Source organism: Haematobia irritans, chromosome 2 (genome assembly GCF_050003625.1).
Source record: "Haematobia irritans isolate KBUSLIRL chromosome 2, ASM5000362v1, whole genome shotgun sequence".
NCBI lineage: Eukaryota > Metazoa > Arthropoda > Insecta > Diptera > Muscidae > Haematobia > Haematobia irritans.
In genome coordinates, this window is record NC_134398.1 from 139,549,431 (window position 1) to 139,566,587 (window position 17,157).

At 32.8% G+C, this 17,157-nt stretch overlaps 1 protein-coding gene across 4 annotated transcripts in view; it reads right to left on the bottom strand.

Moving 5' to 3' along the window:
- Positions 1-8,241: 8,241 nt before the first annotated feature.
- The window catches only part of LOC142226314 (uncharacterized), a 549,856-nt gene continuing 540,940 nt past the window's right edge, over positions 8,242-17,157 (bottom strand). For all 4 annotated transcript variants that reach the window (XM_075296241.1, XM_075296237.1, XM_075296238.1 and 1 more), the window contains 2 exons: positions 15,008-15,668; positions 8,242-9,085 (listed from right to left, as the gene is read on the bottom strand). In XM_075296241.1, the coding sequence (XP_075152356.1) occupies positions 15,027-15,668 (642 nt within the window). In that variant the 3' untranslated portion in view covers positions 8,242-9,085; positions 15,008-15,026. The remainder of the gene's footprint in view (positions 9,086-15,007; positions 15,669-17,157) is intronic.

The following is a 17,157-nucleotide window of genomic DNA, read 5'->3' on the forward strand; positions in this document are numbered from 1 at the left end:
AGATTTTGTAAAAGTCTATCAAATTCTGTCCAAATCGAGTGATATTTAAATGTATGTATTTGGGACAAACCTTTATATATAGCACCCAACACATTTGACGGTTGTGATATGGTATCGAAAATTTAGATCTACAAAGTGGTGCAGGGTATAATATAGTCGGCCCCGCCCGACTTTAAACTTTCCTTACTTGTTTTTATTTGTAAATATTCCATTTATTGATAAACACATAAATACACATATTTCTTTCAATATAAAAATATATTATATATTTGTTTCAATATACAAATACGAGGGCGGTTCGGAGACTTCTTAGCCTATCAATAAAAGAGAATAGTTAGTGTTTCAAAAATATTTTTATTTTTCAATATAATCTTCTGAAACTTCAATACACTTAGTCCAACACAATTCTATCCCTTGATTAAAATAGTTTTCCTCAGGTCTTCAAAATAGTGGTTTACAACTGTAATTGCATCTTCATTTGAGGTAAAACGCTTGCCAGCAAGGATTTTTTTTAGATTTGGGAACAAGTAACAGTCACTAGGAGCTAAATCAGGAAAATAAGGTGGGTGGTCAGGTAACTCGTACTTTAATTCGTTGATTTTAGCCATTGTTAAAACACTCTTGTGCGCTGGTGCATTGTCTTGATGAAAAATTATTTTTTTGTGTTGTAAGCCAGGACGTTTTTCTCGAATTTGTATATTTAATTGATCCAAAAGGTTGCAATAGTACTCTGAATTTATTGTTTTACCCTTTTGCAGAGAGTCAATCTCTTAAAATACCTTAGAAGTCCCAAAAAACCGTAGCCATAATCTTACCAGCCGATTGAATTGTTTTTGCCTTCTTTGGGGCACTTCCTCCAGCTTCAGTCCATTGATTGGATTCTTCTTTTGTTTTTGGAGTATAGTGGTGGATCCATGTCTCATCAACAGTTATGAAACGACGCTTAAAATCCATTTTATTTCGCTTAAAACGATCCAAACAAGCTTGAGAAATGTTCTTTCTTATGCGTTTTTGATCGACTGTTAACAAATGCGGCACCCATCTTGCAGAAAGCTTTTTCATCTGTAGTTCTTCATGCAAAATTAAATAGACTCGATCATTAGAGATGCCCATGATATTAGCAATTTCACGCACTTTTATTCGTCGATCATTTAATACGTCCCAGCAAAAAAAGAGCTTCCAAAAAAGTAGTTTGGATCCCCAATCTGTGATCCGGAAGTAGTGCATACTTGGATCATCTCCAATGAATTTTACATGGGCTTGTCATAGGACGGAAGTACTCCCTTTTTGGATCCTTTGCATTGCTTTAGAAGTTGTGCCCTGGAAGTTAATTTCAATGAAGAAATTTAAAAAGCGAAAAAAAAATTTTTTCTAACCAATTTCACTTTTTTTCATCAATATGTTTTATTACACAATTATTTTCCTATTATCTAATTTTTACAATTTGAAAAACTTTTTCGCTCCGACCAGGGGTTGAACCTGGGTTTGCTGGCACCATAACAGAACGCCTTAACACACTCAGCCACACACGCCATTGAACATAAAGCGTCGAAAGGTCAATTCAAATGTTTGTGATATGATCGTAATATGACACCAAGGAATAACATTCTAATTGCTTCTCGAGATGTTCTTTATTAGTGTGAACGAAAAAATAATAAACGCAGGTTCAAATCTCACCAGCGGCATTTTTTTTATCAAATATTTTTCTAAAAAATTATTTTTTTATGTCATGCATCGTTTTTATTTTTTATTTTCGGCATATATTTTCATATAAATATGTTTTTTTTTTTTCATTAAAAATTAACAAAAAAATTAAAAATTTTCGTAATTTGCAAAACCTTCTCAAAAGAACTTCCATGGAAGCGAAAAAGTCAAACGGCACAGATTCTAATCCCAGCGGGGATGAAATTTATTTTTTTTTATATTTTTTTTTTATTTTTTTATTAATTTCTATTTTTTTAGTTTTTTATTAGTTTTCTATTTTTTTTTTTGTAAAATTTAATTATACAAAATTTGCACTTAAAATAGCTTGATTGCGTTCTTTCTAATACTTGTCCACAAGGACTGCATCGGAAGTAGAAAAAAATCATTGGGGGATCCCAAGATGCGCTTTAGAAGAAATGTTTGTGCACTTGTCCAAAAGGACTGCATCGGAAGTTGAAAAAATTTATTGGGGGATCCCACGATGCGCTTTAGAAGAAATGTTTGTGGACTTGTCCAAAAGGACTGCATCGGAAGTTGAAAAAACTCGATGGGGGATTCTGGGATGGGCTTTAAAAGAAATGTTTGTGGAACAACTTCAAATTTTTTTTGCTGGGACCATATCATGCACTTTGGCTACAATTTCTGTTGTTGTTGCTGTTTTTGGACGTCCACTACACAGAAACAAATTTCACGAAAATTTTTCCAATTAAAAATTTAATTGAATCAACAAATTTTTTAATTGAAACAAAAATCAATTACAAAAATTAATAGTATCAATTAATTTTTTAATTGGATCATTTAATTTTTTAATTGACCTTCAATTAATTTTTTAATTGATACTATCATTTCTGTGATTGAAGACATTTCAATTAAAAAATTATTTGGATCAATTAATTTCATGATTGAATCAGAAAAAAAAATTTTCTGTATACGTGGTTCATCTTCAATGCTTGTACGACCACGTTTAAATTCAGCAACCCAATTTTTTACTGTTGCATATGAAGGAGCACCTTCACCTAACACATTCACCATATCATTATGAATTTCTTGTCCCGATAAACCTTTTTTATGTAAATATTTAATGACAGCACGCATTTCTAATTTTTCCATTGTAAAAAAAATTGCGGATGCGTCTTTTTTGAACACCTGTTTCTATATAAAGCAGTCGCCAGATCGAAACAAAATTTAACATGTGTTCATAACAGAGATGGAAGTTTCCAAAACACTTAACTTTTTTTTGTTTATACCGCGCTTTTTGTGCTAAGCTAAGAAGTTTGCAAACGACCCTCGTAGAAGTATATTTATATAATCTTAGGTTAGGTTAGGTTAGGTGGCAGCCCGATGTATCAGGCTCACTTAGACTATTCAGTCCATTGCGATACCACATTGGTGAACTTCTCTCTTATAATCTTATAATCTTACATGGTACATTGATTTACACAAAGCCACAAATAATTCGTTGTCAATGTATGAATGTTCAAAACTAAAAATATAAACTTCACAGTTATTTGTATGTATTTGTGTGTGCGTGTGTGTGTGAGAGAGAGAAAGAGTGTTTAAAATATAAACTTGGAGAAAATCCTTTGGGATACAAAATAAAAATGCTAAGTGCTTAAAAATTTTCTTTTGGACATGTAGTCTTTAAACTACAAAACAAGAATGTGTAGCTGTGTAATTGTGTGCGTGTGTGTGAGTGAGCATAGCATTACACAAATGAAATAAAATATTTAAAAAGAAAATAAAACAAATGATGAGATGAAATAAAAACTTTTAAGTTAGACTTAGGTAGGTAGACATCCTACCAAAAGATAAAATCACAAGAGTAAACTTAGAGTTGTCAGAGTGCTGTATTGTTATTTTTGTTTTGCTTTCTTAAATGCTTGCTTTTATTTATTTATTGTTTATTGTGTATTTTGTTTTGTCTAAGAAAATTAAAATATGGTCTAGCTTTAAGTAGTGCATAGAAACAAATTATATGCAGAAAAAAACACTTTCCTACATCTAAATGTATTTGGTTATTTATGTATACGTAATTCTTATATGTGAGGATGATTTGATAAGTTTGGCATAATATGCATATAATGCCAACTGTTCGTCAGCAGCATATATTCGGTAGGAAGGCATGCATCAACAAATATGTACTAATTATACCCTGCGCTACACTATGAAAAAGGATGTTATAAGTTAGTTCATATGTTTGCAACACCCAGAAGGAGAAGAGATAGACACATGGTTTCTTTGGTCATAATGCTCAGGGTCAGCCCCTGAGTCGACCTAGCCATGTCCGTCAGTCTATGAACACATTTTTCTAATCAAAGTCGAGGTCGCAGTTTTAGTCCAACCGACTTCAAATTTAGAACGAGTATGTTCTTTGGGTGAGAATAGAACCCGGTCCATATTTAGATATAGCTCTCATGTTTCGCCCGAAATGACCTTATATGCCTCGAGAAGTCAGAGTTTTTCCCTGATTTGTTTTAAGTTTTGCACAAGGAGTACAACAAATTTGGTTGCAATAAATATGTTCAGATTTAGATATAGCTTCCATATACAGTGACAAACCCAAGTATTGGCACACACTCTCTAACTAAGAGGTACTTAATAAATTTTCTATAGAAATAAAATATAACAAAATTTTCTATAAAAATAAAATTTGACAAAATTTTCTATAGAAATAAACTTCCGACAAAATATTTTATAAAAAAAAAAAATTTGACAAAATTTTCTATAGAAATAAAATTTTGAAAAAAATTTCTATAGATATAAAGTTTTGACAAAATTTTCTATAGAAAAAAATGCTTGTGGATTTTGACAAAAAAAAGTTTTGGCAAATTTTTCTATAGAAATAAAATTTTGAAGGAATTTTCTAGAGAAATAAAATTTTGACAAAATTTTCTACAGAAATAAAATTTTGACAAAATTTTCTATAGAAATAAAATTTTGACAAAATTTTCTATGGAAATAAAATTTTGACAAAATTTACTACAGAAATAAAATTTTGACAAAATTTTCTATAGAAATAAAATTTTGACAAAATTTGCTATAGAAATAAAATTTTGCCAAAATTTTCTATAGAAATAAAATTTTGACAAAATTTTCTATAGAAATAAAATTTTGACAAAATTTTCTATAGAAATAAAATTTTCGCAAAATTTTCTATAGAAATAAAATTTTGACAAAAGTTTCTATGGAAATATAATTTTGACAAAATTTTCTCTGGAAATAAAATTTTGACAAAATTTTCTATAGAAATAAAATTTTCACAAAATTTTCTATAGAAATAAAATTTTGACAAAAGTTTCTATCGAAATATAATTTTGACAAAATTTTTTATGGAAATACAATTTTGACAAAACTTTCTATAGAAATAAAATTTTGAAAAAATTCGATATAAATAAAATTTTGACAAAATTGTCTATAGAAATAAAATTTTGATAAAATGTTTTATAGAAATAAAATTTTGACAAAATTTTCTGTAGAAATAAAATTGTGTCAAAATTTTCTATAGAAATAAAATTTTCCCAAATTTCCTATAGAAATACAATTATGACATAACTTTACAAAGAATTACAATTTTGACAAAATTTTCTATGGAAATAAGATTTTGACAAAATTTTCTATAGAAATAAAATTTTGATAAAAATTTCTACAGAAAGAAAATTTTGACAAAATTTTCTATAGAAATGAAATTGTGACAAAATTTTCTATAGAAATAAAATTTTCACACAATTTTCTATAGAAACAAAATATTCACAAAATTTTCTATAGAAATAAAATTTTGACAAAATTTTCTATAGAAGTAAAATCTTAACAAAGTTTTCTATAGAAATAAAATTTTGTTGTTGTTTTTTATTTCAGCTTAAAACCATACATTGACTAAACTACAAGAGTAGCTTAACCAACAGAGGAAAAGACAAAATTATCTATAGAAATAACATTTTGACAAAAATTTTTATAGAATAAAATTTTGACAAAATTTTCTATAGAAATGAAATTTTGACAAAATATTCTATAGAAATAAAATTTGAACAAAAATTTCTATAGAAATAAAATTTGGACAAAATTTTCTATAGAAATAAAATTTTGACAAAAGTTTCTATAAATCTTGACAAAATTTTCTATAGAAGTAAAATTTTGGCAAAATTTTCTATAGAAAAGAGATGAGTAAATAAAATTTTGGCAAAATTTTCTATAGAAATAAAACTTTGACAAAATTTTCTATGGAAATATAATTTTGAAAAAATTTTCTCTGGAAATAAAATTTTGACAAAATTTTCTATGGAAATAAAATTTTTAAAAATTTTCTATGGAAATATAATTTTGACAAAATTTTCTATAGAAATACAATTTTGACAAAACTTTCTATGGAAATAAAATTTTGATAAAATTTTCTATAGATATAACATTTTGATAAAAATTTCTACAGAAATAAAATTTTGACAAAATTTTCTATAGAAATAAAATTGTGACAAAATTTTCTATAGAAATAAAATTTTCCCAAAATTCCTATAAAAATGCAATTGTGACATAATTTTACATAGTATTACAATTTTGACAAAATTTTCTATGGAAATAAAATTTTGAAAAAAAAATTCTATAGAAATAAAATTTTTACATAATTTTCTATGGAAATATAGATTTGACAAAATTTTCTATGGAAATACAATATATCTATAGAAATAATATTTTTACAAAATTTTCTATAGAAATAAAATTTTGATAAAATTTTCTACAGAAATCAAATTTTGACATTTTCTATAAAAATAAAATTTTGACAAAATTTTTCATAGAAATAAAGTTTTGACAAAATTTTCTATGGAAATAAAATTTTGACAAAATTTTCTATAGAAATAACATTTTGACAAAATTTTCTATAGAAATAAAATTTTGGCAAAATTTTCTATAGAAATAAAATTTTGAAAAAATTTTCTATAGAAATAAAATTTTGAAAAAATTTTCTATAGAAATAAAATTTTGAAAAAAATTTCTATAGAATTAAAATTTTGACAAAATTTTCTATAGAAACAAAATTTTGACAAACTTTTCTATAGAAATAAAATCTTTACAAAATTTTCTATAGAAATAAAATTTTGAAAAAATTTTCTATAGAAATAAAATTTTGACAAAATTTTCTATAGAATTAAAATTTTGACAAAATTTTCTATAGAAATTAAATTTTTATTGTTGTTTTGATTTCAGCTTAAAACCTAAACTACAGGTGTAGCTTAACCAACAGAGGAAAAGTATGCTTGTCAAATTTATTTGGACAAAGCCCTATAGACTGCAAGATGGTTGGATGTACAGCTTTTTCGGAATTACCACATTCCTTATCAGCATCCTCTACTTGCAGCAAAACTATCAACCAATTATCAGAATAAATTCGGGTAATTCACTCAACCCTAAGTGAACTACACTTGAACCTTCCGAAAACAGGTTTGATAATCGGCTACTGCCTAAACAAATTTGCAAGCATATCTTTTTTCCTTTGCCAAACTCAAATTATCGATTTGAATGTAACATAGTTAGCTGGGTTTGTTTTTGAGCGTGCTTCCTCTATCTTCATTCGTTTTGTTTGTTATTGTTGGCTGCTGTTTGTTTGTTATTGTTGGCAGCTGTTTCGGAATTACCACATTCCTCATCAGCATCCTCTACTTGCAGCAAAACTATCAACCAATTATCAGAATAAATTCGGGTATTTCACTCATCCTAAAGTGAACTACTCTTGAACCTTCCGAAAAAAGGTTTGATAGTCGGCTACTGCTTAAACAAATTTGCAAGCATGTCTCTTTCCTTTGACAACATTTTGTATAGAAATAAAATTTTGACAAAATTTTCTATAGAAATAAAATTTTGACAAAACTTTGTATGGAAATATAGTTTTGACAAAATTTTCTACGGAAATACAATTTTGACAAAATTTTCTATAGAAATAAAATTTTGAAAACATTTTCTATAGAAATAAAATTTTGACAAAATTTTCTATAGAAATAAAATTTTGACAAAATTTTCTATAGAAATAAAATTTTAACAAAATGTTTTGTAGAAATAAAATTTTGACAAAATTTTCTATATATATACACAATTGTGACAAAATTTTCTATAGAAATACAATTGTGACATAATTTTACATAGAATTACAATTTTGCCAAAATTTTCTATAGAAATAAATTTTTGATTTTTTGTGTGGAAATAAAATTTCTTTGTTTGGTAGATTTTTTCAAATTTAGGCAGATTTTTTTTGGCTCGAGTGGCAACCGTGGTGGGATCTCTTTCTGCGACTCTTTGGGACCTCTTGGCGTCAGGAATTCACACTCGGCCATAGTAACCTCGAGTATAAAATTTCCCCCAATTATCCGTGTGTTTAGTGTTTCCATTCATTTTCCCAATATATTCAAGCCTATCGCCGCCATGGAGGTCCATTCCAGATTTATATCTTTTTAGATCTGAAGTCCACTATAATGACCAATACTTACGGTGTAATTTATGTTTTACTGTCTCATTGTAGATTTTATATTAACCACTCTAACTCAAGTGAAAACATTTTATTCCAAACCATCCTCGTATTTCATTTCTTTTATTATTTTAAAGATTCTATGTAGAATACAATTTACAGAGAAAATAGTGAGAAAACTAAGGTAAAACAAAAGTTCTACATACTATTGTTATAGTATTTTTGCAAAAGCTTATTCCATGTTACCTCCTAAACTTATCCTAAAGGCAATGTAAGGCAAAAAACAACGTAAGAGTAATGATGATCGTGCGGATGTTGGCTTTGGTGCTGGTGCTGATGCTGATGATTATGGTGCTGACGACGACTTTGATAAAGTTTGCCTTTCCAAATTGTTTACAAGCTCTGAAGCAGAAATGCATGTTGTTCGCAGACACGAAGAGGAGTTGTTGTAAGTTTACAATGTTTTCCGGTCAAAACAAAATCCACCTACGGCAAAAGTTTGACGAGGACATACTATCCCACACATATGCACACACACACCCTTATGCGTCCAAAAACCAACAACCAATCTAACATCCATTCATCTATGCGGGCATCCGCCTCATGAATGTAGCAGGATTTATTTTGGTCACTGTACATGGAGGCACAGAAAACATTAAGGAAACATGATTATGTGGTTATGTTTGTTGGACAAGGTATGTTGGTGGATAATGCGGTCGGTTTCCATATGCAGCAGGACAGACATGAAGGATATTAATGTGTTGGCTTGAGAAATATGTGTGTGTGTGTGAGTGCGATTGTGTAGGTGTGTGTGAATCAAAAATAGCGGGGTAAGTGGGATATTTGGAGTCTTGTGGTCATGCGATACTTTGGGAACAATGGTCCATCCATTTTTAGCCTTATAGAGTAAATGAATCCCCAATGCTGCAGTGTCTGAAATGAAATTAAAAGGAAACATTCGGTTAGCAAACATTTATAAATCAAATTAAATTATATATTAATGAATTTTCTAAGTTTAATATTAGGTTAGGTTAGGTTAGGTGGCAGCCCGATGTGTCAGGCTCACCTAGACTATTCAGTCCATTGTGATACTATATTGGTGGACTTCTCTCTTTTTACTGACTGCTGCCCGATTCCATGTTAAGCTCAATGACAAGGGACCTCCTTTTTATAGCCGAGTCCGAACGGGGTTCCACATTGCAGTGAAACCACTTAGAGAAGCTTTGAAACCCTCAGAAATTTCACCAGCATTACTGAGGTGGGATAATCCACTGCTGAAAAACTTTTTGGTGTTCGGTCGAAGCACGAATCGAACCCACGACCTTGTGTATGCAAGGCGGGCATGCTAACCATTGCACCACGGTGGCTCCCGTGGAAGTACAAATTCAAAATTCAGGCCAGATTTGTTTGAAATCCATTCTGCAGTGGTAGAAACCTTGAAACCTGAATATGTCGTGAGGAGAGATAAAACAGATATGGAAAATTGTGCTTGGACTAAACCCGTTGAAATCAAAAAGTGCAAGAGCTGACCGATGTACAAAAAAGGTATCCTCGTTCGTATTTTGTCAAGATTTTATTTGTATCGAAAATTTAGTCAAAATTTATTTCTATAGAAATTTTTTCAAAATTTTATTTCTATAGAAAATTTTGTCAAAACTTTATTTCTATAGAAAATTTTGTCAAAATTTTATTTCTACAGAAAATGTTGTAAAAATTTTATTTCTATAGAATATTTTGTCAAAATTTTATTTTTATAGAAAATTGTGTCAAAATTTCACTTCTATAGAATATTTTATCAAAATTTCACTTCTATAGAAAATTTTGTCAAAATTTTATTTCTACAGAAAATTTTGTCAAAATGTTATTTCTATAGAAAATTTTTCAAGATTTTATTTCTATAGAAAATTTTGTCAAAATGTTATTTCTATAGAAAATTTTGACAAAATTTTATTTCTATAGAAAATTTTATTTGGACACTCCAGTGCCATCGCACTTTGCACGCGCCAACCAAAAGTGGCTAAAATTAACCACAGCCGAAGTTATCAATTTCATAACACTGAAGCATATGAGAATACTTGGAGTTGAGCAATTGACCAGACTCCTCAATTTGTCCTTTGCTCATGAGCTGAACATGTCGTGAGGAGAGATACAACAGATATAGGTGAGAGCCACCATGGTACAATGGTTAGCATGCCCTCCTTGCATACACAAAGTCGTGGGTTCGATTCCTGCTTCGACCGAACACCAAAAAAGCTTTTCAGCGGTGGATTATCCCACCTCAGTAATGCTGGTGATATTTCTGAGGGTTTCAAAGCTTCTCTAAGTGGTTTCAGTGCAATTTGGAACGCCGTTCGAACTCGGCTATAAAAAGGAGGTCCCTTGGAATCGGGCAGCACTCAGTGATAAGAGAGAAGTTCACCAATGTGGTATCACAATGGACTGAATAGTCTAAGTGAGCCTGATACATCGGGCTGCCATCTAACCTAACCTATAACAGATATAGAAAACTGTGCTTGGACTAAAGCCGTTGAAGTTTCAAAAATTGCAAGAGCTGACCGGTATCCTCGCTCGTATTTTGTCAAGATTTTATTTGTATCGAAAATTTTGCCAAGATATACTTTCTATAGAATTTTTTTATACCCACCACCATAGAATGGTGACGGGGGTATAATAAGTTTGTCATTCCGTTTGTAACACATCGAAATATCGATTTCCGACTATATAAAGTATATATATTCTTGATCAGGGAGAAATTCTAAGACGATATAACGATGTCCGTCTGTCCGTCTGTCTGTCTGTCTGTCTGTCTGTCTGTCTGTCTGTCTGTTGTAATCACGCTACAGTCTTCAATACTGAAGCAATCGTCTTGAAATTTTGCACAAACTCGTCTTTTGTCTGCAGGCAGGTCAAGTTCGAAGATGGGCTATATCGGTCCAGGTTTTGATATAGTCCCCATATAAACCGACCTCCCGATTTGGGGTCTTGGGCTTATAGAAATCGTAGTTTTTATCCAATTTGCCTGAAATTGGAAATCTGGAGGTATTGTAGGACCACAAACACGTGTGCCAAAAATTGTGAGTATCGATCCATATTTTGGTATAGCCCCCATATAGACCGATCTCCCGATTTTACTTCTTGGGCTTATAGAAACTGCAGTTTTTATCCAACTTGCCTGAAATTTGAAATCTAGAGGTATTTTATGACCATAAAGAGGTGTGTCAAAAATGGTGAGTATCGGTCCATGTTTTGGTATAGCCCCCATATAGACCGATCTCCCGATTTTACTTCTTGGGCTTATAGAAACCGCAGTTTTCATCCAATTTGCCTGAAATTTGAAATCTAGAGGTATTTTATGACCACAAAAAGGTGTGCCAAAAATGGTGAGTATCGGTCCATGTTTTGGTATAGCCCCCATATAGACCGATCTCCCGATTTTACTTCTTGGGCTTATAGAAACCGCAGTTTTCATCCAATTTGCCTGAAATTTGAAATCTAGAGGTATTTTATGGCCATAAAGAGGTGTGCCAAAAATGGTGAGTATCGGTCCATGTTTTGCTATAGCCCCCATATAGACCGATCTCCCGATTTTACTTCTTAGGCTTATAGAAACCGCAGTTTTTATCCAATTTATCTGAATTAGGAAATCAAAAGGTACTTTAGAACCGTAAAGAGGTGTGCCAAAAATGGTGAGCATCGGTCCATGTTTTGGTATGGTCCCCATATAAACCGACCTCCCGATTTGGGGTCTTGGGCTTATAGAAACCGTAGTTTATATCCAATTTGCCTGAAATTGGAAATCTAGATGTATTTTAGGAACATAAATAGGTGTGCCTAAAATGATGAGTATCGGTCCATATTTTGGTATAGCCCCCATATAGACCGATTTCCCGATTTTACTTCTTGGGCTTCTAGAATCCAAAGTTTTTATCCAATTTGCCTGAAATTGGAAATCTAGAGGTATTTTCGGGCCATAAAGAGGTGTGCCGAAAACGGTGAGTATCGGTCCATATTTTAGTATAGCCCCCATAAGAACGATTTCCAGATTTAAATCCTTGGGTTTCTAGAAACCGTAGTTTTTTCTGATTTGCCTGAAATTCTAAATATTCTGGTATTTGAGGCTCACAAAAGCGTGTATCGGATAAGGTTTTTATCGGTCCATTTGGTAATGCCTCCATATAGACCGACTTCACTTCTTGAGGGTGTAGAAGGCCAACTGATCATGAAAATTGCTTGAAACTCAATGTAAAATTTCCAAATTTTACTTCTCGGGTGAAAATCTACAGATTCAAGATTTCAAATCAAGACGTTATTTTATAATTTTCTTGCACACTTACAAGAGATGTTAATAATTCCTCTAAAACTAAAACAAAAATGGTTCTTATAAATCCAGAATTTGATATAGTCCTCATAGGTGAAATCTTTAAATTTATCTTTCGGGAGTGTCCTCAAGCCCTCCTGAAATTTTAAAGGAAACTCTTATATTTGGTTCATGGTGGTGGGTATTTAAGATTCGGCCCGGCCGTACTTACTGCTGTATATACTTGTTTGTTCTAAATTTTATTTCCATAGAAAATGTCAACATTTTATTTCTATAGAAAATTTTGTCAAAATTTTATTTCTATAGGAAATTTTGTCAAAATTATATTTCCATAGAAAATTTTATAAAAATTTTATTTCTATCGAAAATTTTGTCAAAACTTTATTTCTATAGAAAATTTTGTGAAAAGTTTATTTCTACAGAAAATTTTGTCAAAATTGTATTTCTATAGAAAATTTTGTCAACATTTTATTTCTATATAAAATTTTGCCAAATTTTATTTCTATAGAAAATTTTTCAAGAATCTGTTTCTATAGAAGATTTTGTCAAAATTTTATTTCTATACAAAATTTTATTTGGACACTCCAACAGGACTCAGTGCCATCGCACTTGGCACGCTCCAAGCAAGAGTGGCTAAAATTTACCACAGCCAAAGTTATCAATTTCATAATACTGAAGCATATGAGAATACTTGGAGTTGAGCAATTGACCAGATTCCTCAATTTGTCCTTGAAATCAGTATACCCGATGTCTGGAAAATGGTTAGGGGGATTCCACATTGAAGCCAAGCAAAGACTAGAGCAAGGATGAATCGTACAGACCGATGCACTTCTCTCGCCAGTAGCCAATACACTTAAGATACTACTCCTGCCCATTCTTGTGAAGAACAGAGAATGAAGCCGCCGAGTCGCGCCGCCGATTTCAGTCGCCGCCGACCATTTTTTGCCAGTCGACGCCGCCGCCGAATATGTCGACTCATCTCGACTCAAATTTAGCCGCCAATTAATCAAAAATATCGATTTAAATCAGAAAAATTTATATATGATTGTCGTATTTTTTCCAAAATTTTGAACACAACCAAACATATTTAAGCTGCTATAATAATTTAGCAAAAATTTAGCTCAGAAAATTTGAACGAAAAGTAAATTTGTTTGTAAGATAGGTTGTACAACTAATCTCATTACCATTCGATTAACATCAAATTGATTTTATAATGGATAATTGTCCGCCGCCGAGTGAACAAATTTATATCGGCTCAGCCGTCAAGCCGCCGCCGCCGAAGGCAAAAATTTAGTGTCCGCCGCCGCCGACAAAAATGGGTCGGCTTCATTCTCTGGTGGAGAACTTTCCAGCTGCCATCCATCAAACATGGATTCCGCAAAGTACATAGCGCCACAACAGATTTGGACGCCATTTCAGTATATAGAAATAGATGACTCAATCAGCCCAAGCTGTGTGGACAGTTCTAGTGGAGCGTTACCTATCGAAGGCATTCGATACGGTCAACTATGCCAGATTGTTCGAGGACATCGAAAATACGTGCTTATCGGCAGCAACCAAGCGTCGGGGTTTAAATTATATGTGCCCCGGGTGAAACAGGGATTTCCCTAAGGTGGAGTGATATCTCCGGCATTGTTAAACATTTACCTATCCTCTATTCTATCCCTTCCGGACGATGTCGAGAAGGATACCATGGCATCGGGACCCATTGTTGATGACAGCTGCTATCGGTTAAACGTCTACTTTCCGGAACTTACCAAACCACCAACTTGTGGATAGATAACTACCACCCAGGATTGATCTACATTATATATAGCGTGAGATCCCGCACTACAAAAGAAAACCTCTAGATCAGGCAGCATACCAAGCAGGTCCGCCTGGATTCATTGAGGATACTGTAGAAGAAGCGGTGAAAAGCTACAATGTTAATCCTGCTCTCGGATGCCGACCATCGCTCACAGAGTTTCTTGATATGGATACAAGTTGATATAAACAACAGAGCTACAAAATCGATGATAGCACAATAAACACAATATACAATAAACTATTGTAACAACTGTTGTCCGATGCGTATAACCCGAACTATGCCGCATGCGAATCCAATGGAATTTTACTCTTCGAATATAATCGCGACAACCATGATTCTTTCCCGCATGCACGAACGAATTCTCAATTAAACAAAATTAGGATATGGTCACACTAGGAAAATATTTGACAGGAAACATTTTTAGCTCATATTGATGGTATTACATCAAAATAGGAACATTTTCCAAAAACAATATCCAGATCTTTCCATAGTGCTCCAGGAAAAAATTACCTAGTGTGACCATACCTTTGGCAAAATAAACCACTGTGCCGGGTTCAAGCACTGGCAGACGTATTGCTGGTGGCAAGCATCAGCAATAGATGATAACATAGTGAAATACCTCTAAAAATGCCCATCCATATACCATGAAATAAAATTCATTGTATGTCTATTTATGTATGGGTGTAAGGGTATACATCAGTTATGGTACTCGCATAAGGATAAAACTTACCCGTCACTACGATGGTCCTTTATTCCTCAATAGTACAGAGTGTGGAATGCGGTCGTGATATAATACTGTGATGGTGTTGCTGCTGCTGCTGCTGGTGGTTCTGATGCTGATGTTGTTTCTGTTGTTGTGGCTTCTGATTCAGATGTTGTTGTTGATGAAACTTTTGTTGATAATGCTGATGCCTTTGCCGTTGTTGTGTGGACGATGGATCCAAAGAGCCCATTGGTGATGCTATTTCAGAATTGTTAAATTTATTATGTTCTTGGGTTGGTTGCATTAGCAATTGTTCCTTGGCCTCCTCCTGCCTTTGGTGTTGTTGATATTTTCCTGTTTTACTTGTGCTGTTACCATACGATAAGTATGAGGCTGATGATGATGAGGGTCCAGACGATGAAAATGAGGTATTCCGAAGCTTATTGTGGTGAGTTGTATGGTGCACATAAATACCGGTATCACGCAACTTCCGGTACAATGAAATATACTTGCCAGCTGTTGTGGTCCTAGGAACTATAAACTTTTCACAGAATGTCGTTTTACTGGTGGCCGCCTCACTTAACTTATCATAGGTTAAGGCTTGCAGGAAGGTCAATACAAAAGTGTAGCAATTGTGCTTATCCTCATGGTAATGTGATACAGTCCACTTATCCTGCTGTTGGCATACCTGAGAGAGAGAGAGAAAGAGAGATAAAACAAAATGAGACGTTTGAAGAGGTCAGTATGAACATTAAACTTGGTACGTGGTGTTAGTATATGGCCTTTAACAACCATGCCAAAATTGGCCCATATCGGTCCACAATCATATATAGCTCCCATATAAACCGATCTCCTGATTTGGTTTTGGTGCCTCTTGGAGGTGTAAATATCATTCGATTCAGTTGAAATTTGGAACAATTTGGTACAAGCACAATGCTTGTATATGGCCATTAACAACCATGCCTAACTAGGTCCATAGCGGTCTATAGTCATATATAGCCCTCAGATAAACCGATCCCCAATCACACAAAAATTGGTCCATATCGGTTCATAATTGTATATAACTCCCATATAAAGCGACCCCCATATTTCAATTCTGTCTCTCTAAGTACTGCGCAAAAGTCCGTATCGGTTCTTAATTTTTTGTAGACTTACCTATATATACCGATCAAGAACTGAATTATACACGTATTTATTTAATCGTCCTTTTTTGTCAAATATATACCGCGTATGGACTAATATACAATTTAGAAGACGATGTTAAGATGTTTTACGATACCTTGCCATCGGTAAGTATTACCACAACCCAAGTAATTCGATTGTGGATGACAGTCTTTCGTAGAAGTTTCTACGCAATCCAAGGTGGAGGGTACATAAGATTCGGCCTGGCCGAATTTATGGCCTTTTATACTTGTTTAGTACTTGACTCACTATTAGTAGTATACCAACTATGTACACCCTCAAAAAAAATCGCTTCTGTAACATATACTCCCAAACATATTTTGCTTCAAGCATATACATTTTTGGGTATTGCCCAAACATTTATATGTTTGATTTCTTCCAATATATAATATGTTTAAAAGCATATTGGTCTAAACAATATAATATGTTTGGGTAGTCTAAGTTCCAAACATTTTGTATTTTTCCATCCAAATTCAATAATGTTGTCTTCCAAAAAACTATATGTTCTTATGTGAACATAAAATATGTTTGGAAACATTTTGAACCCAAAAATATTATATGCTTAGAAGAATTTTCTCCCAAAGAAGATTGTGCTCAATTTTTTTCTGCCTAATTGTATATTCCCTCACATTTTTCTCACTTTTTATACCCACCACCATAGGATGGGGGGTATATTAACTTTGTCATTCCGTTTGTAACACATCGAAATATTGCTCTAAGACCCCATAAAGTATATATATTCTGGGTCGTGGTGAAATTCTGAGTCGATCTGAGCATGTCCGTCCGTCGGTCTGCTAAAATCACGCTAACTTCCGAACGAAACAAGCTATCGACTTGAAACTTGGCACAAGTAGTTGTTACTGATGTAGGTCGGACGGTATTGCAAATGGGCCATATCGGTCCACTTTTACGTATAGCCCCCATATAAACGGAACCAAAATTTGGCTTGCGAGGCCTCTAAGAGAAGCAAATTTCGTCCGATCCGGCTGAAATTT